Raw genomic sequence first — 24431 nt, forward strand, 5'->3', positions numbered from 1 at the left:
GGGGAAGGGCAGAGAGAGAGGGAGGGAGAGAATCCCAAGCAGGCTCTGCACCAACGCGGGGCTGGAACTCACGAACTGTGAGATCATGACCCGAGGCGAAGTCAAGAGTCGGACGCTGAACTGAGCCCCCAGGCGCCCCCAAAAATCATGTTATTTATTTATTTTTAGTTTTTAAAAAATTTTTTTAACCTTTATTTATTTTTGAGACAGAGAGAGACAGAGCATGAATGGGGGAGGGTCAGAGAGAGGGAGACACAGAATGGGAAACAGGCTCCAGGCTCTGAGCTGTCAGCACAGAGCCCGACGCGGGGCTCAAACCCACGGACGGTGAGATCATGACCTGAGCGGAAGTCAGCCGCTTAACCGACTGAGCCACCCAGGCGCCCCCCAAAAGATCATTTTAAATGTGCCTTTAGGGGGGGTTCTGAGCAGCCCCACTTTGGCTCGACCCTCCTAAGAAAGAGCACAGACTTTGCGCTCGGACAGCCGCGGGGCTCCAAGTCCTGCCCCGGCCCCGGAGCTGACTCAGGCTGTAACCTCCCAGAGCTGAAAGGCGCGGGTGACGGCCGCCAGGCCAGTGGAGATGCGGAACAGTCCCCACCCAGGCCGAGCCGGGGACCATCCTGGGGGTGGCTGGAAAGCGGCCAGAGCGACAACTGTCCAAATCCTGGAAACTCGCAAACCGTGCAGATCAGGAATCTTGTTTCCTGAAAGCCGGCGGGTAAGCGTTTGCCAGAAAGCCCAGGGTACCGTCACGGTCACGGGCAGCCGGGCAGACGCAGCGCACCGGGGTGGCTATTTTTACCGCCAGGCTGTTTGTTTCAGCGAGAAGGGTCAGGTCAACAAAATGGTTGGTCGGCTGCCCGCTCCGGCCCCCCGTTGTGAGCGGTCGTGGGCGCCCCTGGCGACTGTCCCCGTGCTGATGGGGACCCGGCCCTGCCGGGACGGCCAGCGGGGCCCGGGGCCCAGAGCAGCAGGCTCCTGGCCTCCCCACAGAAGCTGGCCGGCAGCCCCAGGCTGGGCCACAGTGTCCTCCAGTGTCCGTCCCACGGGAAGCTCGCCGGGGGTGTCTCGGGGTGGGAACCAGCGTCCTCGCTTTTCTGGGGCCCCGGGCCAGGCTGCCGCAGCCGGGAATGCTCGCTCGGACAGGCTGGTGTGCGGGGACCCCGCGGCCGCCCCAGCCACACTGCCCAGCCTGCCCCCGGGCTTGACCCCCCACGACCGGGTCGGTCCTCGGCGGGGCCTCGCAGGAAGCGATCGTGGCCCCTGGAAGCGTCGGGACCAGCTTCCCTGGAAGGGGGTGGGCTGCCTGCCGTGCGGGCGCCGGGGCCTCCCCCACCCGAGGGCTGAGCAGGAAGGGGAAGTGTGGTCTGGCTGGGGCTCACTGCTCTGGGGTGGGCGGGAAGCCTGTGGGTGAGGAAGGCCTCTCCCCAGCTGTGCCTGAGCCACCACACTCGGGCCCCTGCTGTCCCCTCAGCCGCTCACAGATGGACACGCTCACCACCCAGGTAAGCATCTGGGCTTGGGGCACCCGAGCGGCCGCCTGGCGAGGGCTGGGGTTGCAGCTCAGTCTGCGGCTGGGCTCGGAGGGTCCCCTCTGCCCCTCACGGGCTGGGGGACCTCAGATCCCTGCGCCCGTCTGCGCCTCCAGTTCCCGGGGGTATGTTGGGGCAGGGGAACCTGCCTATCGGGTTGAAATGACACCCGGACGGGGACAGAGACGCATAAACGGTACACAGGTGGTTCCCCCTCTCTGGATTCTGACGGCGACTTTCGGTGCCTGATAAGCGAGAAGACCCGAATGGGTCTGCGTCGGGGACAGGGTGGGCGAGGGGGCGACAAGGCGGATCTCGAGCTGCATCTTGGGACTCTGGCAGGAAAAACCTAGAACTCCCGCAGCCTTGGCATCTCTGTGCCCGTGTCTCTCGTGTCCAGCGATCTGTAAGGCATCCTGTGTGTTCCCGTGGTGGCCGCGGGTCGAGCTCGGCTGCGCCCCGGGGTCAGATCCCCATCCGGTGAACGGCCGCTGCCCGCTGAGAAATGACCTCCGAGGCCTCCCCGTGGTATTTCCAGTTCTATCTTGTCTCGCATCACTGGTCCTGAGAACCACTCCCGCGCCCTGAGCGTGGTAAGGACAAGGCCTGGGGCTTCCTGTTTTGTTTTTAATTGTTTTTTGTTTTATCTTTATTTATTTTTGAGAGAGAGAGAGAGAGAGAGAGAGAGAGAGAGAGAGAGCAGGGGAGGAACAGAGAGAGAGGGAGACACAGAATCCAAAGCAGGCTCCGGGCTCCGAGCTGTCAGCATGGAGCCCGACGCGGGGCCCGAACTCACAGACTGTGAGATCGTGACCTGAGCCGAAGTCGGACGCTTCACCAACTGAGCCCCCCAGACGCCCCACTTCTTGTTACACTTTAGGACCCTTCCCTCCACCCCTCCTGCCCTCAAAAAACTGGAAAACTCCAGGGGCGCCTGGGTGGCGCAGTCGGTTGAGCGTCCGACTTCAGCCAGGTCACGATCTCGCGGTCCGGGAGTTCGAGCCCCGCGTCGGGCTCTGGGCTGATGGCTCAGAGCCTGGAGCCTGTTTCCGATTCTGTGTCTCCCTCTCTCTCTGCCCCTCCCCCGTTCATGCTCTGTCTCTCTCTGTCCCAAAAATAAATAAACGTTGAAAAAAAAATTAAAAAAAAAACAACTGGACAACTCCAGAGAAATAGGGGAACAATGGCCCCACATTCCGCCACTTGGGAAAAGCCATGGCGGAGCCTCGCGTCTGGCCTTCTAGTTTTTTTCCCAGGCGTAGACACTGAAACATTACCGTTGTCTTGTTTTGACGTGAACACAAGGTAGAGAGGAAATTCGGGCCTCGCTGCCGTCACCCCCACCCACTGACCACACCAGTGCCGTTGCCAGACAGCCACCAGGTGACAGGGCTCCAGGGGGCCCCCCATACTCTCAGAACCAAACAAGCAAGAAAGCCAGCGGGGGCGCGAGACAATTTGGTTGGACCCAAGGAAGGACTTCTGGGTTGCAGACGTCCGAGGATAACTCAGGAAGCCCGAGTACTCCGCAATTCCGGAAGGTTCTGTGGAAGTCAGACACAACACATAGAACGCCGCGGAGACGCCCGAAAAGCCACCTGTTCAGGAAGGGGAGCAGAGCTCTTGAAAGACGTGATGCGTGAGGTCTGGAAAACGTGTCCCGCTCACGCTTCACCGGGAGGCTGGGTGGCGGAGGTGAAAAGGAGTCTTTCCCTCGGTACAGAACCGAGATGGGGTCTCTGTGCTTTGTCCCGGCAGACTCCGGCCACACGCGCGGGCGACCTGCACACAGGTGGCTGGCTGGGGTGTCCGCACGGGCTGCGTGTGGCTTTTCTGGCGAAGGGGGGCGCCCCGAAGCTCCCCCCGGGCTGCTTTTCACGGGGTTTTCTCCCCACTGCCTGACTGCTTCGTCCGAGCCCATCAAGGGGCCCTTGTGCAATTTTCTCCCAGTCCCACGCTGCCTGTTCCCTGCTTATTTGCGCCAAAGCCAACATAGTTCTGCATTTAAATTTTACTTCCTTTGGATTACTGGTGAGGCTGGATTCCTAGAAATGATATTACGGAATCAGAGGAGATGTCTGTGTGTTGTCACGGTTTGCTCCCCCGCACAAACCTTTTTTTTTTTTTTTTTTTGAGAGAGAGAGACTGAGAGTGGGAGCCAGGGAGGGGCAGAGAGAGAGAAGGGGACAGAGAATCCCAAGCAGGCTTCATGCTCCGTGCAGAGCCCAACGTGGGGCTCGATCCCACGACCGTGAGACCATGGCCTGAGCTGAAATCAAGAGTCGGATGCTTCACCGACTGAGCCACCCGGTGCCCCTTCACCATTTTTAATTTTTGCTTGCATATAGACGTAGTTTCTTTTTTTTTTTTTAATTTTTTTTAATGTTTGTTTTTGAGAGAGATAGAACGTGCGTGGGGGAGGAGCAGAGAGAGGGGGAGACACAGAACCTAAAGCTGTCAGCACAGAGCCCAACGCGGGGCTCGAACCCACAAACCTGAGATCATGACCTGAGCCGAAGTCGGAGGCTTAAGGGACTGAGCCACCCAGGCGCCCCAGGTGTAGTTTCTAAGTCCGGGCAGAAAGATATGTCAGTGGAGCGACCTACTATGATGGGTGAGAACGAATGAACAGGGTCGAGTCCTGTTACGAAACCCGCGGGACACGAGCCCGGCCCAAGAGCTGCACGGCTCATTCTTTCTTGAAATTGTTTAATGAGGTATAATTAACACCAGGGAAACGTGTCTGTCTTAGATGCACAGTCAACACGTTGGGCAACAGTCTACACCTTGCCTCTTTCATTTCCTGCGTCCAGGACTCATCATCTGTGCTGTCCTGGGCATTGGGAATCCGCGTTTTACGTTTCTGGATGGGGTCTCACTGCGCGAACATCCCAGCCTGTTTTCCCATTCCTCTGTCGAATTCCGTTCTGTCGGTACACGGTTTTACTTGTCTTGGGCTGGGGTCAGTGCGTATGACACGACACCCCCAGGTGCTAAGAATCCGAGCGTGAGCGGGGCAGGAGGGAGAAGAATTAAAAGCAAGGGGGAAGAAGGCTGAAGTTAATTTTAATAACACATTGCACTGAACCCAACACATCAAAAATATCCTTCCCGCACGTAATCCATATAAACGTTTATTAACTAGATCTTTTATGTTCTTCCTTCCACACTAAGCATTTTTCTTTTTACGTTATTTATTTATTTTGGAAGAGAGAGAGCAGGGGAGGGGCAGAGAGGGGGGAGGGATGGGGAATCCCAAGCAGCCTCCACGTTGTCAGCACAGAGCCCGACGTGGGGCTTGATCTCATGCTCTATGAGATCATGACCTGGGCCATATCAAGAGTCGAACGTCCAACCCACTGAGCCACCCAGGCGCCCCCACACTGAGTCTTTGAGACCCAGCAGGTGCCCCACAGCCTCGTGGTCTCAGGCAGGGCTGGCCTCGGCCAAGGGGATTAGCCTGGAAGCCCTAACTCCAGGCAGCGAGCAAGGGGCGGGGCCCCATCCTCCCACGGAGCTGCGTGCGACCTGCCTCGTCCCACGGAAACTTCCCCGAAGCCTCTCCAGCCTCCTAGAACCCCATCCCCCCGCCCCCACACACACACACACACGTTCTCCCCGCCTTTTGGGACTCATGACTACTTCAGATCATTCCTTTCTCGTGAGAAAAAGTCGAGTTTTTCAATCACGCAGGACTTGAGCAGTAGCGTGGGTCTTGAAAGAAACACAGGGGCCTCACACCAATACATTTTTCACGAGCGAGGCTGGATTAGGGGCGAAAATGCTGGAGCTCCTCAGGGGTCAGAGAGACATTTCGGGAGACGTGTCCTGCGTGTGGACGTATGCATGGCTGTCATGTCGTAAGCTATTTCTTACACTACAGAATTTGGTTAAAAAAAAAAAAAAAACGAAAAAAAACCCAGGAAAAAGCGAGTGTGGAATCAAGCCAGTCTCCAGAATTCCCAGCGGGGGTTGGACTGGGACTTCCGTCGCCGACTCCCTGGAAATGCCTTTTGGGGAAGTGAGAGCCGGGGCCGGGTGGGTGCCTGGGCTCAGTGCCTCCCCCGCGGCGAGGGCGAGGATGTGCGTCATGGGAGGAAAGCAGAGACACCCACGTGCAGGCAGGCAGGGTCTCGGCTTCCCGGGCCAGCGCCCAATGCCCGCGGCCGGTGGCGGGTGGCGAGGCCAGGCCAGGCCAGGCCAGGCCAGGCCAGGCGGCTGGACGGTTAGGAGGCAGACCCCAAACCGCCCTCCCGCCTGCATCATCCGAGGCGGAGCGCACCTGTAGGGCCGGGAGAGAGGCGGCAGTCACGTTCATCCGCTCGCAGACCCGCACCGAGCGCCTACTGTCTTCCAGGTGACGGAGACAGTGGCAGAGAGATGGGCCCCGCTCTGGGTGGCGGAGCTGACTCGCCAGTGTGGACCGCCGGGAACAAACGTCCGGTAACCCGCCGGAGTCACGGGACGTGGGCTCACGCACGGGTCTGCCTCCCCCCCCCCCGCCCCCGCCTCTGCCCAGCACCCAGCCCCGGACGAGGCAACCTTTCCTCGGCCTCAGTGTCCCAGCTTCTCTTCTGGGTCTTCTGGGTTTTCATCATTCTGACGGTGGAGCACCTCCCCCCCACACACACACACTTAAGCTGTTATCAGTTGCGGAGGTCACAGTGTGAATGAGATCCAGAGTCTGTCCTGAGGGCAGGATGACTAAGGAGAAAGGGGAAGAGGGAGCAAAGGGCACTGAGATGGGTGCGGGGGGGGGGGGGGGGGGGGGGGGGGGGGGGGGGTGACTAGCAGGAGGAGGAAGCCTGGATAAGACGCTCTTTGTTCCTAAATCGCATTCGGTTATATCCTCTGAGGACTCTGGACAAGATCCTAGGATGCCCCTGCTCTGGCCAATGCCTGAGGGAATTCAAGAAAGGAACCCAGTGCCCTGAGGACCCAAGGAAGTCATTCACACCCTAGTAAAAATCAGTTTCTCTTCCTCAGAGTTTGGCACACCCAGGCAAATGAGTTTAAATGGAGAGGAAGTGGGGAGAGCGGGGAACTTGGCAGAGAAGTGACTTGTCGATGATGGAATTTGGGGCATTACGAGAAGCATCTCGGGCATTTGGTTCGGGGGCTTTTTTGGTGCCTTTCCCTCTCCCACCAGTGCTGCTACCGCCTCTGACTGTGGGGCTTCCTCACCTGCCCCAGCTGGGGGGGCTCTGCCAACTGGCCCGACGGACGTCCCACCCGGAGGCTGAGCCCCCCCGCCCCCCACCACCGGAGCGCTTGTTAAAAATGCTGATCCCGAGTCCGACACTGGACCTACAGATCAGAACTGGGGGCAGAGAAGGGGGCTGGGACTGGCATCTGTGCTTTCACACATTTCCCAGAGCCCCCGTTTGGGGGTCGCGAGTTAGGGTCCTGGAGTCCCAAAGACCTGGGTTTGGTTTCTGGTTTTCCCACTCACTGGCTCAGTTGCGATCTCTGAGCTCCCATGGTCTTATCTGTAAAACGGGGTGGTAACCACAAGCCGCCGTGCAGGGGATTAAATGAGAGGCGCGCATAGGGCACCGGGTAGCACACGGTGAGGGTGACTTTTCTGAGACACATTTTCCTACCGCGGTTGTAAGTACGCCGAACAGGGCACGGCTGAAGGCTGAGGTCTTGGCAGTGCTGGAAGCTCTTGAACGAGGGTTCCGCTTTCAGTTCTGTTATGAAAAGAAACATTTACCAGCTTGGCGGCAGCCTCATGGGGTAAAATGACCACACGACCTGGCGTCAGACTGCCCTGAGCTGAAATCCTACGTTAGTCCCTTGCTGGCTGTGTTACCTTGAGCAAATCGCTTAACCTCTCCGAGTTCTAGTTGTTCACCTGCAAACGAAGCGTGATAACTAACACCACCCACTCGGGGAAGGTCATCATCAGGATTAAGAGATAACGTGTAGATCACCGGTTCTCAACCTCGGCCCGCCTTGTATAAGACTCATCTGGATATGTTTATTACAACAAAGAAACAAACCCCCCAAGGGCCAGGCCCCACAGGCCCCGCAGGCCAGTTAAATCGGAGTCTCTGACACGGGGCAGACAGACAGCTGGGGTCGTCCGGGTCGTCCTCGTCTGCGTGCAGGAGGAGGCGGGGGAGGAGCTCAGAGGGAGACATGGCTACGGAGGAACCACCCCGCGGGGTTCGGAGACGGAGGAAGGGGCCACGAGCCAGGAGCACGAGTGGCCTCTAGAAGCCCACAGAACCAGGAAGCGGCACATCCTGGGGGTGGACACAGCCCTGCCCACGCTTGGATTTCTAGCTCCGTGATGGTGGCGTCGGGGACTTGTGACAGGCCCCGCACTCCTGCTGTTGTATGCCCCTGTGCTCCTGCCCCTGCCCGGGGGGCTCCCCTCTTGCCCCAGTGGGGGGGCGGCCACCCCAAAGACGCTTTAGTCCAATTCCAAAACTTTTAAGTTACTTTCGATTGCTGAGCACAGTTCGTAAAACGTGGCTCATTGCAAAGCTTCGGTTTCTGACTCAAAGCCGCTCACTTTGCCCCAGTGGGAGTGAGTGGAGGAAGGGGTGGGGGCCGCCTCCGCACCCCTGCACCCCACCCTGCACCGAGGACAGCCAGCCAGACATTTCTCCACGGGGAGTCTCCCACCAGTGGCCTTTCCTGCTGAGGTACTTTGCGGTTTTGGGTGGAGACTCCACGCCCGTCCCGAGAGGTCCCTTGAGAGGCCCCGCAGCGTCTGCGGGCTGATGGCCGACGCCCTGGGCCCCGCGCTTCAGCTCCGGGGAGGCCTGCGCCCCACGGTCCCGTCCGGGCGGCCGACACAGGTGGCTTTCAGCTCCCACACTTTGCGGGGCGTGAGCTCGGTCCCGCCGGCCACCTGCACCCGCTCCCCGCGGGCTGGATCCCCGCCGTCGCTGCCCAGAGCCCGTCCGTGTCCCCTCTCGGGCAGCACCACGGCCACTGAGCCGGCCTGGGGCCCAGAGGACACCCAGCGGGGACAGGACGGGGTTCTCTCGGGACCCTTCTCACTCAGCCGCCCTGTCCCAGAAAGACAAGCTCGTCTGGGTTCTGCGGAGAAGGCGTCTCAGAGCAGTGCTGTTTGTCAGGCCCTGGGCTGTGGGGGAACCTGGGACTCTTATTCCCACTTGTGGGCCCCGGTTCTTCATCCTGGGGAGTCCCGTGGCCCCCACCGTCTCACCACCATGGCTGTGCTCCTTAAAGGAAGGCGTCCCGAACCCCGCTGGGCCTGTCCCCGATGACTCAGGGCATCGTACGGACACCAGCAAGGAAGGACTGGCACCTAGAGGGAGAGCATTCAGCCTCCTTCCTGCCGGGTGACCTTGGGCAGGCCGCTCAAGGACGCAGTTAGCGGACAGATGAAAGCGGAACACATTCCAAACATCTGCTGGCAAGGCGCCTGGGGGGCTCAGTCGGTTGAGCATCCGACTTCGGCTCAGGCATAATCTTCTGGTTCGTGGGTTCGAGCCCCACGTCGGGCTCTGTGCTGACGGCTCGGAGCCTGGAGCTGCTTCGGATTCTGGGTCTCCCTCTCTCTCTGCCCCTCCCCTGCTTGCACTCTGTCTCTCTCTCCTTCAAAAATAAGTAAACATTAAAACAAAAAAAAAAAAGGAAGAAACATCGGCTAGCAAAGCCAAGCCATGCCACACGTTTGTAAGAACAGAACTGCAAGATATGCATCCACTGTGTGGTTCTCAAAAGTGACCCAGGCTTCACTTTTCTGACATCATCCTTCTTCTCTGCTTCTCCAGGGAACTGAGGAGAAGGAAACTTCTTTGAACTTGAAATCGGAGGAGTAGCTTTTCATGGGAGCTACGCTAGACAGTTAATTGACTGGGTTGTGTTTGTTTGTTTTTTTTTATTAAAGTAAATACACAGGTTTTTTTTTAAATTTACTTTCTGGGGAGAGGGCAAGCAGGGGAGGGGCAGAGAGAGGGGGACAGAGGATCTGAAGTGGGCTCTGTGCTGACAGGCTGACGGCAGAGAACCCGATGTGGGGCTCGAACTCCTGAACCGAGAGCCAAAGTCGGACACTCAACCAACTGAGCCACCCAGGCGTCCCAGTAAATACACATAGTTTTAAAAATCAAAAAAGTAAATAATAATAAAATAAAAAAATAAAAATCAAGTGATTCGGAGGATTCACGGCAGAAAATTGCAGCCCCCCGTCTCCCCACGTCCATCCTCCCACCCCGTTGTGCTCTCGGATGCAACAGCTTTGAACTCTTGTGCCCTGGTGTTTAATTTATAGCCCTAAAGAGTATGTTTAGTTGCTTTTTGGAGAAATCCTTCAAGATTAAGAAAAAAGAAAAGGTAGAAAATACGGAGGACAAACTAGACAAAAGAACAAGGAGATGCACATTTGAGTATGAGAAGAGAGAATGAGAAAATGGGGGGGGAGAATACTCTATCTGCTCATCCATCTGTCTGTCCATCCTTCCTTCCTTCCTTCTTACTCCCTGCATCCTTGCTTCCTTCCTTCCTTCCTTCCTTCCTTCCTTCCTTCCTTCCTCCTTCCTTCCTTCCTCCTTCCTCCCTTCTTACTCCCTTCATCCTTCCTTCCTTCCTTCCTTCCTTCCTTCCTTCCTTCCTTCCTTCCTTCCTTCTTTCCTTCCACCCCCAGAGCTAAAGAAGGTCAAGTTCCAATTACGTGTATCAAACAAAGAGTCCACCCTCAGATATGTGGCATTCTCTTAAGTCCAGTGCCCTATGACCTCACCGGGCCCTGCAAAACCACATTTCACAGGGTCCTCCTGAGAGCCAAGCCTCCAGTCTCCACGCTTTCCCTTTTCCCCCTTCTTCGTGTGCCTCTGTTGCTCTCTTCTGTGCATCCTGAAAAGGTGATCTACAGCACAGCCTCTGCTGAGTGCACACCTGGGGTGGGCTACCTGGCCGGCCGACACTTCTGTCTTTGAAGAGAGAATCCCCAGCACATCTATCACCGTGGATAAATGACGCTGAGCGGAAAGTTGAGCCAAAAAGCTGCAGAATGACGCGTGCACAAGTTACACATGCTTGGTTTTGCTCCATGTAACCTGATGAATAGCCAAAAACGTGTTTGATCAAGCCAACCTTCACCAAAGAAACGAAGCTTGGAACTGAAAATCTAAATTATAATAGAACAATGTAATAAATGAGGACACTCTGCCAGTAATACAAACACGTGTTTAAATAGTAAGCCAACGGGCACCTGGGTGGCTCAGTCGGTTCAACATATGACTTCGGCTCAGGTCATGATCTCACGGTTCGTGGGTTCGGGCCCCACGTCGGGCTCTGTGCTGACGGCTCGGAGCCTGGAGCCTGCTTCAGATTCTGTGTCTCCTGCTCTCTCTGCCCCTGCCTTGCTCACGCTCTGTCTCTGTCTCTCAAAAATGAATAAACAATAAAAATTATTTTAATTATAAATAAATAACTAGGGGCGCCTGGGTGGCGCAGTCGGTTAAGTGTCCGACTTCAGCCAGGTCACGATCTCACGGTCCGGGAGTTCGAGCCCCGCGTTGGGCTCTGGGCTGATGGCTCAGAGGCTGGAGCCTGCTTCCGATTCTGTGTCTCCCTCTCTCTCTGCCCCTCCCCCGTTCATGCTCTGTCTCTCTCTGTCCAAAAAAAAAAATAAATAAATAAATAAATAAATAAACGTTGAAAAAAATTAAAATAAATAAATAAATAAATAAATAAATAAATAAATAAATAAATAATAGTAAGCCAAGTCCGATGGTTTTGTAGGAACAATGGCCTTAGCAGCCCTAACCTTGTCCCTGTTCCTCTGCCTGGGTCCCTGTTTATATCGTTAATACTAACGTCACTCAAAAGCACGAATTGGAAAGGGCTGTACATGAAAACACATGCGTGAGTTTCCACTGGCTAAGTGATGACACAGGAAGTTGATTCTCACACACCCAGAATATGCCAGGTCTCAAGGATCACGTTTTACTTTAGTAGCCAAACGAACAGGCAAAGCGCCCACGCTCTGGATGAGGGGAGCCCCGCTCCTCCCGCAAAGCCCTTGCATTCCTGGAGGCTCCTCCGACGAGTCCATCCCACAATCGCCTGGGGCCTGGCACCTGCTGTCTGTCCTACTTGTCTACACGTCATCCCTGGTTGGGAAACCACAGCGCACATGTCACTAGTCCCCAGGCTCTGCTCTTACAAGCTTTTATTGTGCAATTGAGTTCCAACACGGTACAGGCAACAGCTTCAGACTGAACATTAGCCACAACTGTCCCACGGAACTACTAGACATCCTCCCACGGGGACTTTCTAACAAGCCTCACGCTTTCTGCACTCTTACCGTTGGCTTTTTTTCCCTCTCTTTCTTCCCCAGCTTCTCTGAGGTATAATTGACTTAATAACACCGTGGAAGTTTAAAATGCACAACGTGTTGACCGGATACACTCGTATATGGTAAAACTTTGGTTTGAGAGCATAATTCGTTCTGGAAACACGCTTGTAATCCGTAGGAATTGTGTATCAAAGCAAATTTCCCCATGAGAAATAACAGAGGGGCACCTGAGGGGCTCAGTCGGTTGAGCGTCCGACTTCGGCTCAGGTCATGATTTCACAGTTCGTGAGTTCGAGCCCCGCGTCGGGCTCTGTGCTGACAGCTCGGAGCCTGGAGCCTGCTTCGGATTCTGGGTCTCCCTCTCCCTCTACCCCTCCCCCGCTCGCAGTCTGTCTCTCTCTCAAAAATAAATAAACATTAAAAAAAATTTTTTAAAGCATATTAGAAACATTAGCTCATCTTGTGGAATGCTCGCAGAACAAGGTACTCGCAATCCAAGGTTTCACTGTATCGCGAAATGCCCGCCACCACAGCCAACGTCACTCTTTCTTTTCTGTCTTGAGAACACTTACGATCTGCTCCTGCCAGACTTCTCTGCTTGCTTCCCGAGCTGGCCAGCTTCCAGCCCCCAAATTCCTGTTACTTTTCCCCATGGACTAACTTTGCATTCACCTTCCCCCTTCTGACCCACGCCTCCCTTGGAGAAACCCATCAAGGTATATTTCTAACCCCCCCCCCCCCCCCCCCCCCCCCCCCCCGCCCAGCGCCAAAAACAGCAGGGGTTTAAGTCTGTGCTGCCCCCTGGATATAAAAGCGATGCAATTAGTTATTGCTTTCAATGGCGTTACTCCCCTGCCCGTTTGACGACCGAAGACAGAGAGATGTGTCGGCCTCCTCCGTACATCTCTGATCTCCGTGCGCGTGGCTCCCCTGGGGAGTGGCAGACGGGTCACTCCCGTGCCACACATGAGGACGCATGGAGTTCGGAGGAGATTAAGGGCCTCGCCTGAGGGCTCCCAGTTGCTGATGGGTAGAGTTCGTCTAAGCCATCACCTGCCTGACCCCTAAGCAGAGGTATCCCCAAAACGTGGTAGACAACGCCCCCCCCCGCCAGACACCCCGTTCACGTCTCATATTCCTCTGTCTCCGTTCTTCTCAGGGTCCCATCGCGATGGATTGGTTGAGGGACAATTTCTGGGTCATCCTAGCTGTGGCCATCTTCACTGTGTCCGTGAGCCTGGCCCTCATCCTGTACTGTGCCTGTAGACAGCTGTTTAGACAAGGTAATGGCGGTCTCACCTGGGCAGGTGGAGGGCGGGGAGGGCTGGGGTGGTCATCCGGGCATTAGGGCTTCTTCAGGGCAGAAAGCGTAGTTCTGGGCCTGAATAGGCTGAGTTTTGGATTAAGAATCGTGTATTCTGGGTCTGAGCCTAGCCCTGCCACTAACTTGCATGTCTGGGCCTCGGTTTCCCCATCTGCATGGCGAAGGGAGGGAGGCTAACTAATCTTCAGGAACTCTTGGGGCCCCCAGGGTGTGGGTGAGGGCAGAACCTGTGAGAAGCCACACACTGCTCCACGGCTTTCTCTCTCCATTGTGGCCCTGCTCTCACCTTTGGGACTCAGAAGACAGCACGAGTCCAGAGAATGTCAGAGGCTGTCTCAGCTCCAAGCACATCGAGTGGTACGCGTGTTGTATACACCGGATACGCACAGCCTTTTCTGGGTCAATCATTCCCCAACGAAGCAGTTTTCTAAAAAAAACAAAAAAAAGACTGTCTTGAGGCATGAAATACGGGCTCGGTCCACGACGGACACGCTGGCCACCACCATTGCCTTCTCTAAGGTCAGACTCTGAATCTCCCAGAACAACAGCTGCCTTGGCCCCAGGTTCTTGGCACCCTCCACCTTCGTGGAGGCTTTCCACTAACTTAACATCATCTCCAAGGGGGTTTCCACTTTGCCGTCCATCTCCCATCGTCCCTGTGACCCAGGGATGGTGAATGCACCAATCCCCCAGGGCAGTGTGGGCAGGCCACCCTCAGCCACCAAGGCACTGACCTGCCACGGCGTCTGGGACAGCCTCAGAACCCTGCTCGCCGGTCGCCGAAAGGTCCGGGCTCCACAAGGAGTGAGACCTTGTCATCTTCGTCCATCTGTTTGAGAGATAAGAAAGTTAAGGTTCAGAGAGAGGAAGAGGCTTGACTGAGGCCTCACAGGACTTGGTGCCCGAGTTGGGACCAGAACTTAGGTCCACTGGGCTTCCTGTCCAATGTTCTCTGCCCTCAACCCTTTGATGGTAAGCAGCTGTTTTTGTGTTCTTTTATAGATTTAAAAAATTTTCTTTAATGTTTATTTTGGAGAGAGAGAATGAACGAGTGGGGTAGGGCAGAGAGAGAGAGGGAGACATAGAATCCAAAGCAGGCTCCAGGCTCTGAGCTGTCAGCACAGAGCCTGACCCAGGGCTTGAACTCCTGAACCCTGAGATCACGACCTGAGCCAAAGTCGAATGTTTACTTGATTGACCCACCCAGGCGCCCCTTTTTGTGGTGGTGGGTTTGTTTTGTTTTGTTTTGTTTTTTGTTTTTAACACAAAGAGTATATTCTGCCTCCTATAGTCCTCTGTCCATCTGCCTTCTTGAAATGTTGGACACAGACGAAGTGGGACCCTGAACAAAACCTGGCCCGTTCTCTTGGACCTTAAGCCACCACTATTACCACGCAGGTTAAAAAATGAACAATGACGTGTTCGTCTAGCACGCCCCAGTTGCAAACTGCTTCCCCGGTCTTCCTCTCGCTTCCTCCCAAGCACACAGTTGGTTACCCGTCCCAGGGATGTTTCTGAAAGCCAGGGGTGCACGAGGTGACGAGGAGACAAACAGGGCCCCGCGCCGGGCGGCCTGGGCAAGGGCTTGTGGTCAGAAGGCCCGCGTCCAAGCCAGTCTCCACCGCCCGCCAGCCCTGCGCCCCGAAGTCTGTTTCTCCCCGGTGGTTCCTCCCCCACCTGCCCTGCACACGCCCGAGGTCTCCGGACTTCTAACAGTCACACCTTCTGCTGATTCTTCCCAGATGATCATTAATGCCTCTTTGGTCCCTTAGGCAAGAGGTGGGACGTTGCCAAGCCCTTGGGAAGAGGGCAAAGTGACGAAGAGAAAACGTATGAGTAAGTACAGCACCCCCCCCCCCCCCACGCAAGATGCAGCTTTGAGAGCCGCCTGGTCACGTGCGCCGTGCACCTGCGCGTCTCTTTGGGGGAGGAGCCCACTGCACCTGCGCAGCCCGGGGGCCGGCTTGTCTGCCAATGCCCCGCCCTCCGGGGAGGGGTCTGGAGCTTTGGGGCTGCAGGGCACCTCCCGGGGCTCTGCTCTCCCGGTTGTCTTTGCCTGGTCTAGTTTGGTAGAGGTCACAGGTCAGGCTGTGTGTGCTGGGCCCACCCCTCACGGTTAGGTCTACCCTTTCTTTTCTTTCTTTCCTTCCTTCCTTTTCTTTGTCTTTCTTCCTCTTTCTTTCTCTCCCTCTCTCTCCCCCTTCCCTCCTTCCTTCTTTCTATTTCTTTCTCTTTCCTTCTTCTCTCCCTCTCTCTCCTCTCTCTCTCTCTCCCCCCTTCCCTCCTTCCTTCCTTTTCTTTCCCTCGAGATTTTAAGTAATCTCTGCACCCGGGGTGGGACTCCAACTCACAACCCTGAGATCAAGAGTCGTAGGCTCCACCAGCTGAGCCAGCCAGGCACCCCTACCCTCCTTTCCTTTCGATGGCCCACCAGTGTAGTCCTCTCGAGGCTGTGTGCCTAACGAAACTATGCCATTGGCCTTACTTTTGCATTTTGTGATCTGTTTGGAGCTTTTATGATTGCTGTGTCGGGAGTCCCCAAGATCACCTTTAGGCTTGACGATTCACGAGAAGCGCTCACAGGACCCGGGAAAGCTACAACGGTCATGGTTACGGGTTATTACCGTAGAAGGGTACAGAGTCAACTCTGCAAAGGGAAAGCACATACAGGGTGGAGCCCCAGGGGCAACCACGCGGAAGCTTCCAGGAGTCTTCTGCTGGTGCACCGTGCTTCATTCTCCCAGCATGGATGTGCGGAACCACATGCAAAGCATCGCCAGAGAGAGTCACCGAGGGTTTTTCCTGGGGGGTCAGTCACACAGGCAACAGAGCGCCCACACGACCTGCTTTAGCTACTCAATCCCCAGGCCCTTTCGGAGGCCAAGCTGATATGCCGCATGACCTGGGGCCCCAGGCAAACACAAGCAGGCATTCACCAGCAGTCACCTTGTTAGCAAAGACCATCTAGCTGAACCCAGGCCCAGGTATACACAGACACTACCAGCAGGAAAGATAATCCGAGAGCTGAGAGGTTAAGGGCCAGGTGCTGCTCAAGGTCCAGTCCTTTCTTTGGAATGTAGTGCGGTATCTGAAACAAAATCTGTGCTTTTCTTTTTTATTTTTTCAATGTTTAGTTTTGAGCAAGTGGGGGAGGAGCAGAGAGAGGGGGAGACACAGAATCCGAAGCAGGCTCCAGGCTCTGAGCTGTCAGCGCAGAGACTGATGTAGGGCTCGATCCCATCAACTATGAGATCATGACCTGAGCTGAAGTCGAATGCTTAACTGACCGAGCCACCCAGGCGCCCCCAAGTTTGTACTTTCCTAGAGTGACTTTTGTTGTGGATCCAGCAAATAATAGACCTCTTCCCCACCGATTCTGACCCCCTTGAGGAGTAAGACAAATGTGTCACGCAGGTAAGTAACAAAATATTGCCTTTAATGAGAATAAACCCGGCGTGGCACAGCGGGGCTCTTATCCACCGGCAAGGGCATTTGCTAGTTCAAAACCAGGCAAACTTTCCGATGCAGGGCGCAGTCTGGAGAACCTCAGGTCACCCGTGTGGGGCAGCCTCTTTCTCTGAACAGCACAGACTCGAGCACAGTGTGTGTTTTCTGCAGTCAGGCTGGCTCTGGAGGAGACAGTGGGAGAAGAAGTTTCTTCCCAAAAGCAGATCAACTTCCCTCCTCTCCTGGGAGCAGCCACGAGGGGTGGACAGAGGCCACTAACGGAGCTCTTGCCACACAGACCCTTGTCCACATATCCCAACAGGCTTATGCACCCCCCAGGGGCGCTCAACCACATACAGGGGGCCAAAACTTGGCTGAGAACAATCTCTTCCAGTTTGGAGGTCAGAGCACATGGAGGGGATCGTGGGTCTAGGCCAAGAGGCTCCCCGTGGTCTCTCTTTGTTGGACCTTCTTACCAAAGTATGATACGAATGCAGAAAGGTGTACAAAGTCAAGCAGGGCTCAGTGAATTTCCACAAACTGGACAGACCCAGGTGGCCAGTGCCCAGATCAAGAAACAGAATCACCAGTTCCTCGGTGACTTATATCCCCTTCCAGCCACCATACCCCAAAGATAGCCACTCTCAGAAATAGGAAAGGCTAGTTTTTTCTTGTTTTTATGCTTTCTAGAAATGGAATCAGCCAGGGGCGCCTGGCTGGCTCAGTTGGTTAAGCATCTGACTCTCGGTTTTGGCTCAGGTCACGATCTCGTGGTTGGTGAGTTCAGGTCCCGCATCGGGCTCTGCACTGACAGTGAGGAATCTGCTTGGGATTCTCTCTCTCTCCCTCTCTCTCTCTGCCCCTCCCCTGCTCATGCTGACTCTGTCTCTCTCAAAATAAATAAACTTAAAAAAAATTTAAGCAGTAGAATCAGCCAGCACACGTTATCTAGGGTTTGGCTCCTGTTGGTCAACGTTTCTGTGCACGTCATTGTGCGTGGTTGCAGACGGTTCGTCCTCATGAATTTATCCACTCCGCGGCTGATGCGCATTTGGGTAGGGTCCAGCTTGGGGTTCACGCTGCCACGAACGTTCTCGTGTGTGTCATCTGGTGGCCACATGCAGGCATCTCAGCAGGATGCACCGAACACGCAGTCACGCGCTGTGTGCGTCCCCGTGTGTGCCGTTAGTGTTAGGAACACGTGTATCTTGCAAATGCAAACATACCTGCTACTTACCTCCCCCCCACCCCCCACCCCCGCCCACTCCAGCTCCGGGGATTCCAGGAGGACACGCTCCAAGCAAAGTCCCTTCCTTCCCTCAAATCCAGCTGTTCCCGGGGCTGGAGGAAACAGTTTCTTTACAAACGGGTACGACACCTAGAGAAGGACGGAGTGCCTCCAGCTTTTAGGAATGAAGGTTTCAATGTTCATCCGTTTTCTGATGTTTTCCTTTCGTAGGCTGACGGACACGCTCAAAACCACACCCTGACTCCTCCTCTTTCTGTCTTGCCAGGAATGTTCTTAATGAATCACCAGTTCAGTTACCCCCTCTGCCGCCCAGGGGTTTGCTCTTCCCAGAACACACCCGTAAGTATCTGCTGCTGGTGACATTCAGGGCAGGGTAACAAATTCATCTAAATGTCTTAGCTCAGGGGTGCCTGGGTGGCTCAGTCGGTTAAGGGTCCGACTTCGGCTCAGATCACGATCTCGCGGTTCGTGGGTTCAAGCCCCGCGTCGGGCTCTGTGCTGACAGCTTGGAGCCTGGAGCCTGCTTCCAATTCTGTGTCTCCCTCTCTCTCTACCTCTCCCCTGCTTATGCTCTGTCTCTGTCTCTCAAAAATAAATAAGAAATGTTTAAGAAAATTGAAAGAGACAAATCAATTAAAAAGGGGGCAGAGCAAATAGCAAAGCTCCTGATGCTCAAGGTGTACGTTCACATTCAAATCCCAGCTCGGAGCACGAGTAAGAAGGAACTTGGGGGGTGTCACCAGGACTCCCCCACTTTGCATCAGAAAATCCCTGCCTGGCTCCCTTGACCGGAATGTTCTTCCTCGAGCTGCCCATGTGGTGGTGTCCTTTCTCCTCCCCACTGCCACGCGGCCACTGCCGTCCGCCCTCTCTAAAATGAGCCCGCTAACTTTCCTTTCGAAACGTGAAGGCAGTTACCCAACCTCGTCTTACTTACCTGCTGCTCGTGTGTTTAAGATCTCTCTCCTCCCCTGGAACAGAAACTCCGGGAAACAGGAGCCTCTCGTCTTCCTCACCACGGTTTACTGGCCACTAAGAACGGTGCCTGGAGGTTAGGAGACAATTCAGGTCTTGACCGAATGGACACATAAGAGCTTACATGTATGGGGCAGCCCCCGTGTGTCCGGGCCCGTGTGACGCACTTCACAGGCATGATCTCCTGTCGGCCTCTCAACAGCACTACGAGGCAGGCACATTCGTTATTCCCCTTTGACAGATGGGGACACTGAGACACACAGAAGTTCAGTGTCTCACCCAAGGCGACACAGCGAGTGACTGCTGGAGCCTGGATGTGAACTTGGGTCTCGCCGCAGGGCTGTGCAGGGAATGACGGCGGTCTTCTTCTCAGGTCCTCTTGGGAAAGACAGAGTCGCGGCAGAGGCCGCGGCGACCCCATCTGAGGGTCTGAGGTCTAGCTGCCGTTTCGTCTTCCTTCCCGCGGCCACCTTGGGGCTTTTGCTACGTGTTCCCTCTTCACTCATTCTACCTTTTGCAAACCCTGCTGTCCCCTTCCTTCTGAGCAGAGATTCGTGCCCGAGCAATCATGGAATGTTCTGGAAAACACTAAGTCACTGTGAGGGATGTGCCAAAAAGGAAATAAGCTTCGTATCACTTCCTCGTGAGAATGGGGGTCTCCCATGACCGTGCTCATTCGGGGACTGGCTCGGGTCAGCGTGCCGTCTGCACTTCCGCTTTGCGTTTTCTGTGTCGTGCGGGCTCAGGCAGGGGGACGTGGGAGCCAGGGCGTCTGACTGCCGTCTGCCATTCACCCACTCGGCCGATCCTGAGACGGTGTCCTGTCTGTACAACAGTGTCCCCCATCAAATGGGGAGCTGGTCCACCAGGAAGTAGCCAGACCACCCAAGCCCATGGAAATCATGCTGAGTCACTGAGTCAAAAATACATATGGGGGCGCCTGCGTGGTTCGGCCAGTTGAGCGTCCGACTCCTGGTTTCGGCTCAGGTCATGATCTCACGGTTTCGTGAGTTCAAGCCCCGCGTACGGCTTTGCGCTGGCAGCACGGAGCCTGCTTGGGGTTCTCTGTCCCTCCCCCACTTGCACTGTCTCTGTCTTTTTATATATGTATGAAAACACACAGCAGCTTGGGCTGCAAGGACCTTTTCGTGTGCTCTAGTCCCACAGGACACCCCGAGCCAGCCGCCGGCCACATACTCGCTGGTCAATAAGGTCAGAAATAAGACCCTCTCCATCCCGAGCTACATCGAGCCTCTAGATGATTATGATGATGTCGAAATCCCCGCAAATATGGAGAAGCGTCACTTCTGAAACACCCGTTTCTCCCTTCCGGCGAGCTGAGGAGGGTTCACGCGGAGGACTGTACGCCAATCGAGAACGGAAGCCCCTCGGTAACGGGATCCTCAGAGCCGGCGGTAATGTGGCGCAGCTGTGGAAAATAAACATTTCCTGAGGCTTCGACGGAGAGGCATCAGCGGCCACGTGACCTCCCAGAGGAAAGGGGCCGCAGCTCTGCCCTGGAGACCCGGAGCGGTCAGGCCTCCAGCTACTGTTGAGGGGTGCCCCTGGGGTTCCGTGGCTCCCACTCGTGACAAACCACCCCGTTCTTGACCCCCCCCCCCCGACCCGCCTCCCCTTCTCTTGTTCGGTTCTAAGCGATTCCAGCTCTTGGTGTTGGACTCTGCAGAACACCCAGGCTCTCATCCCCGGCTGGGCCCCACGGGCCCACCCAGCTGCCACACCCAGGGCCGTGGGTGGGAGATCCGACCGAGTGCTCCGGCTGAGTGCTCCCGTGTGCAGGTTACTACATCACACCCGGCAGGCTCTTCAAGGGTGAGTGGTGCTTTCTGTTCTTGAGAACTGTCCCCACCTACACACACCCCACACCCCAGCGCCCCCCTCCAACCCCCCCCGTGATGTGGGCCGGGCGGACCGCGGAGGTTCAGATGCTCACCCAGATTTGTGCTTCCTGGTAACGTGTCACGGTCCACAAAGTCACATGCGGCCTTCTGGACCCAAGTGCGTAAGTTACACGTAGCGGTATCGTTTTGCAGTATGTGTGAATGCGGAGCGGGGGCGGGGGGAATCACAGGGAACGAGAAACAGAGGGACGATTAAATGGCAGATTCAAGATGATGGTTCGAGGGCTTCGTGCCCCCCCCATTTTACGCTCATGACTGCTTCCTCCCCTGCGTACATTCCCTGCATACGGCCCCGAGATCACCGCCCCCAGAACCCCTCAGCGTTGCGGCGCTGCTGACGAGAGGCAGGGTAGAGGACCACGGTCCTGTTCAACAAGTGCCCTGGTCCCCAGGGCCCAAGTCAGCTTGGAGGCTCCGGAAACTGGCGCTGATCTGCTGGAGCCCCAGGACTGGAAGCTTCCTAAGCAGACTGGAGATGCTGGTTTCCCAGCAACCTCTGGGAAACGGGGCAACAAGCAGACTCACAGGGAGAGCGCCGTGAACCACAGAAAGGCCCGGAGTGACCCTGGGACCGAGCTCCTTTGCAAGAGATGGACGGCGGGCACCTGGTGCGCTCAAGCTTACCGCCTCAGCCGCTGCTGGACCAGTGGGGACATGTGCTTCCTCCGGGCTCCGTCTTTCTGGATTCCACGGGGACGTCCAGCTTCCTGTGTTACCACCACCATATAGTAGGCCGGAGGTTCCCTAACTGCGGCCGTGTGGAACTCTGGGACTCCGTGAGCCAGAGAGGACTCTTTCCTCCAAGTTCTAGGGGGGAAAAAAAAGCCCACGCACAGAAGTGTTTCACTTGTGTGGCTTCCTCTTCTAAATTTTCTGAAAACCACCCACATCTATGACGAGAGTTAAAAGCAGATACTAGACATGTCTTCCTCAGGCCCTTCCCGTCCCGGGATGCCTGGGGCTCAGCGTCCCTCTATTCTGACAGCTTCCAGATGGCAGGCTCCAGCTGAGCCTTCTCCTCAGTCCCAGGCTGGCTGCCCCCAGGACACCCCCGCATGACCTCCCGACAGGCCCTCAAGGTCAACACACCCCAGAAGGAACTGATGGCCCACCTCCCCCCCCCCCCACACCCACCACTGGTGTCTCACTCTCCGGTCCCCTTTCTGCACAGCTTTCTAAAGGGAACATCTAACCACTCATTCTCTTGTTTAAATCTCTTCTTCACCCATTGCCCTCAGAAAAACACCAAACTCCTTAACTTGGGTTACGAGATGTGTCAACTTCCCCTTACAACTTCCACTCCGTCCAAACTTTTGCTCCTCGGGCCATCTGAAATGACCTGGTCTGTGGTAACCTTCCCTCCGCCTAGAACATCTCTCCCCACCTTCTCCCCCTTCCCGTCTCTGCTCAGAGTCTTTCCTCAGCACCCAAAACTTGAGTGTGGTGTCCTCTTTGAGGCTCTCTTCTCACAGCAAGAGCGCCCCGGGATAACCTGTTTACCTATCCTTCTCCCCCACCTCAGACCGAGAGCAACATGGGGACAGGGACTGGGTCTCTCTTTCCCCCAGGGTTTTCTCTGTTCCTAGCACAGCACCCAGGTGCTTTGTGGATGCTCGACCTGAGCCAAAGTCAGCTGCTCCACTGAGCCCCCCAGGCGCCCCTTTTCCATCCTTCTTTCTAATTTGGGGCTCCCCTGGGGTGGAACTTGCCTGGCTCACGGCTATACTCCCAATACCCAGCACAAGCTCTGGCACATAGTGGGCCCTTACTAAATGTGTACTGGGCATCGCACATTACTAGAAAGCCCACCAGTCGGTTTGACAAAAGCAAGCAGTTTTTCTCTGAGCACGTATGATTAGGTGGAGAGTTTATCCTAGGCATGGGTAATAAAGCCATATTTTTGCCAGTCTGGTTAAAAAAGATGTTAGCAGTTTGGATGATAGCATTAAATACAGTAAGATTCGACAAGGCCTTTTTGTGCATTCTAGTCCCACAGGAAACCCCAGGTCAGCCATCAGCTATATACGGACAGATAAATAAAGGAAGAAATCAGAAGACAGTGTCCATCCTGAGCATATGGCGTCTGAAGATCATCATTCTGAAACTCCTGTGCTCTGCCCTCTTAACTTCTCTGAGAGCTGATGGTGTGTTCCTATCAGAAATGGGTAGATTATAGTTCTCTTTGAAACAGTCAAGCTGATCTTTATGATACAAATAGGATTGTTTGCAGGAAATGCTCTGGTGTTACAGTAACACATTTTACAAATCATTTGTATCAGTTAGTATGGTTAGATGGCAAAACACAGACTGTACAATAATGAGGAATATGTCACCACACACAAGAAGTCTAGAGGTAAGCGCTCCAGGATTCAGCAGGTCTAAGACTCAGGAGCACCGGGTGACTCTTCTTTGATTCTCTTAGTGTTACTACTCATGCTGACAAGGTAGCTGCCATAGCTCCAAGCATCACATCCTCACATGATAACATTTGAAGTTAGGAGAGAAAGGGACATTTCCTCCCACGTAGCTCTTTTTACTGAGAGAGAATCTTTCCTAGAAGCCCCAGACGACTTTCCCTAACGTCTTACTGGCCTGGATTGGTGCACGTGCTCAGCTAGGGGAATGGCCGGGAAGTGAACATTGGGCATTTTCAGCCTCCCAAGCTGGAAGTGGGCTTGGCCATCCAAGAAAAAGGAGGCAAGAGCCGCTGGATAGGCAATCCCCCCCGGGGCCAGCTCACTTTCACAAATAACGCTGTTGAGTATTTGCCCTTGTTTCCGTTACAATTTCAGAGGTGTTAGGGGATTCAGGCTAAAGGCTGGTGTCCAGATTCCACCACTCACCTTTCTTCTCTTATGGGGTTTTGACAAAAAATGGACAGAGGACTGGCGGTCAGATGGGGATCATAACAGTAAAGGCAACAGAAGGAGTGCTAGTCTGGTCCGCGTTCTGAGGGTTTCACTCCGATGGGCCAGTTCTCACCTGCCCCCTCTGGCAAAATCCCAGGCGGGTCCCATTGGCTGTTCTGGTCACCCTCAGGTAATAAAAGGCCTCCAGGTGTGGATTACACAAGCATATGCATTTGTCAAAACTCCAGGAATGCACACTTAAGGTTTCCGCATTTCGGGGCACCTGTGGAGGGGGGTGGGGATGCTCAGTTGGTTGAGCAGCAGGCTCTTGATTTCCATTTCGGGTCATGATCCCAGGGTTGTGGGATCCAGCCCCATGTTGGGATCTGTGCTGGGCATGAAGACGGCTTGGGATTCTCTAAAATGAAAAGGAAAATAAAAATATACTTAAAAAAAAAGAGATTTCTGCATTTCAATCTAAGTAAATTTTACCTCAAAAGAAAAAGTGTAAACAGACGCTCCGCTATGCTTAAGGACCCGTACGCTGCAGTGTTTAGGGGAAGGTGGAATGCTGTTTGTAAGTACCTTGAAATGCACCCGAAGCCAAGGCCGCTGTAGAGCCGGCACTTCAGCCCAGAGAGTAACGTGGAGCTCCACGCCACCACCCCAAGCGCAGGCAGGTCGGGGTCTGCAGCGCCGGCTGCCTCCCCTCTGCCCGCGCACTTCCAGGCGAGAGGGAACGGGGGAGCATCTTTCGGCACAGGGCTCAGGGAGGGAGGCTGGAGCCGGCCTCCCTTTCGAGGCAAAGCAACTCCGTCCATATTCTCAGCAAATGTCTCAGGCTC

The 24431-nt window shown here is 55.2% G+C and overlaps 1 protein-coding gene and 1 long non-coding RNA gene across 4 annotated transcripts; one reads left to right on the forward strand and one right to left on the reverse strand.

Moving 5' to 3' along the window:
- The first annotated feature begins 608 nt into the window (after positions 1–608).
- SCIMP (SLP adaptor and CSK interacting membrane protein) lies at positions 609–23983 on the forward strand. 2 transcript variants are annotated; one of them, XM_045044637.1, is made up of 5 exons: positions 609–1508; positions 12980–13103; positions 14917–14980; positions 18106–18179; positions 22726–23983. In XM_045044637.1, exons 1-5 carry the CDS (start codon positions 1488–1490, stop codon positions 22911–22913), a joined length of 471 nt encoding a protein of 156 aa, XP_044900572.1. In that variant the 5' UTR covers positions 609–1487; the 3' UTR covers positions 22914–23983. The 2 variants fall into 2 exon arrangements, with proteins under 2 accessions (XP_044900572.1, XP_006939791.1); XM_006939729.5 differs by having other exon boundaries at positions 1360–1508; positions 19975–22796.
- LOC102901292 lies at positions 3983–21497 on the reverse strand. Of its 2 annotated transcripts, XR_006589542.1 has the most exons (7): positions 21362–21497; positions 20770–20824; positions 18778–20244; positions 13879–13973; positions 13431–13571; positions 7139–7228; positions 4656–6239 (listed from the first exon to the last, which is right to left on the reverse strand). It is a non-coding gene; the product is annotated as an uncharacterized LOC102901292 (long non-coding RNA). The 2 variants fall into 2 exon arrangements; XR_002148761.2 differs by lacking the exons at positions 4656–6239; positions 21362–21497 and adding an exon at positions 3983–4528 and having other exon boundaries at positions 20770–20901.
- Positions 23984–24431: the final 448 nt, after the last annotated feature.

This window comes from Felis catus, chromosome E1 (assembly GCF_018350175.1).
Source record: "Felis catus isolate Fca126 chromosome E1, F.catus_Fca126_mat1.0, whole genome shotgun sequence".
Lineage (NCBI taxonomy): Eukaryota > Metazoa > Chordata > Mammalia > Carnivora > Felidae > Felis > Felis catus.

What these genes read in the sequence shown, in the direction of transcription:
- SCIMP (XM_045044637.1), top strand. Translation starts at nt 1,488, where the DNA reads ATGGACACGCTCACCACCCAG. An exon ending in TAGACAGCTGTTTAGACAAG is followed by an intron (nt 13,104 to 14,916) that starts GTAATGGCGGTC and finishes TTGGTCCCTTAG; the next exon opens with GCAAGAGGTGGGACGTTGCC. An exon ending in GCTCTTCCCAGAACACACCC is followed by an intron (nt 18,180 to 22,725) that starts GTAAGTATCTGC and finishes TGTGCATTCTAG; the next exon opens with TCCCACAGGAAACCCCAGGT.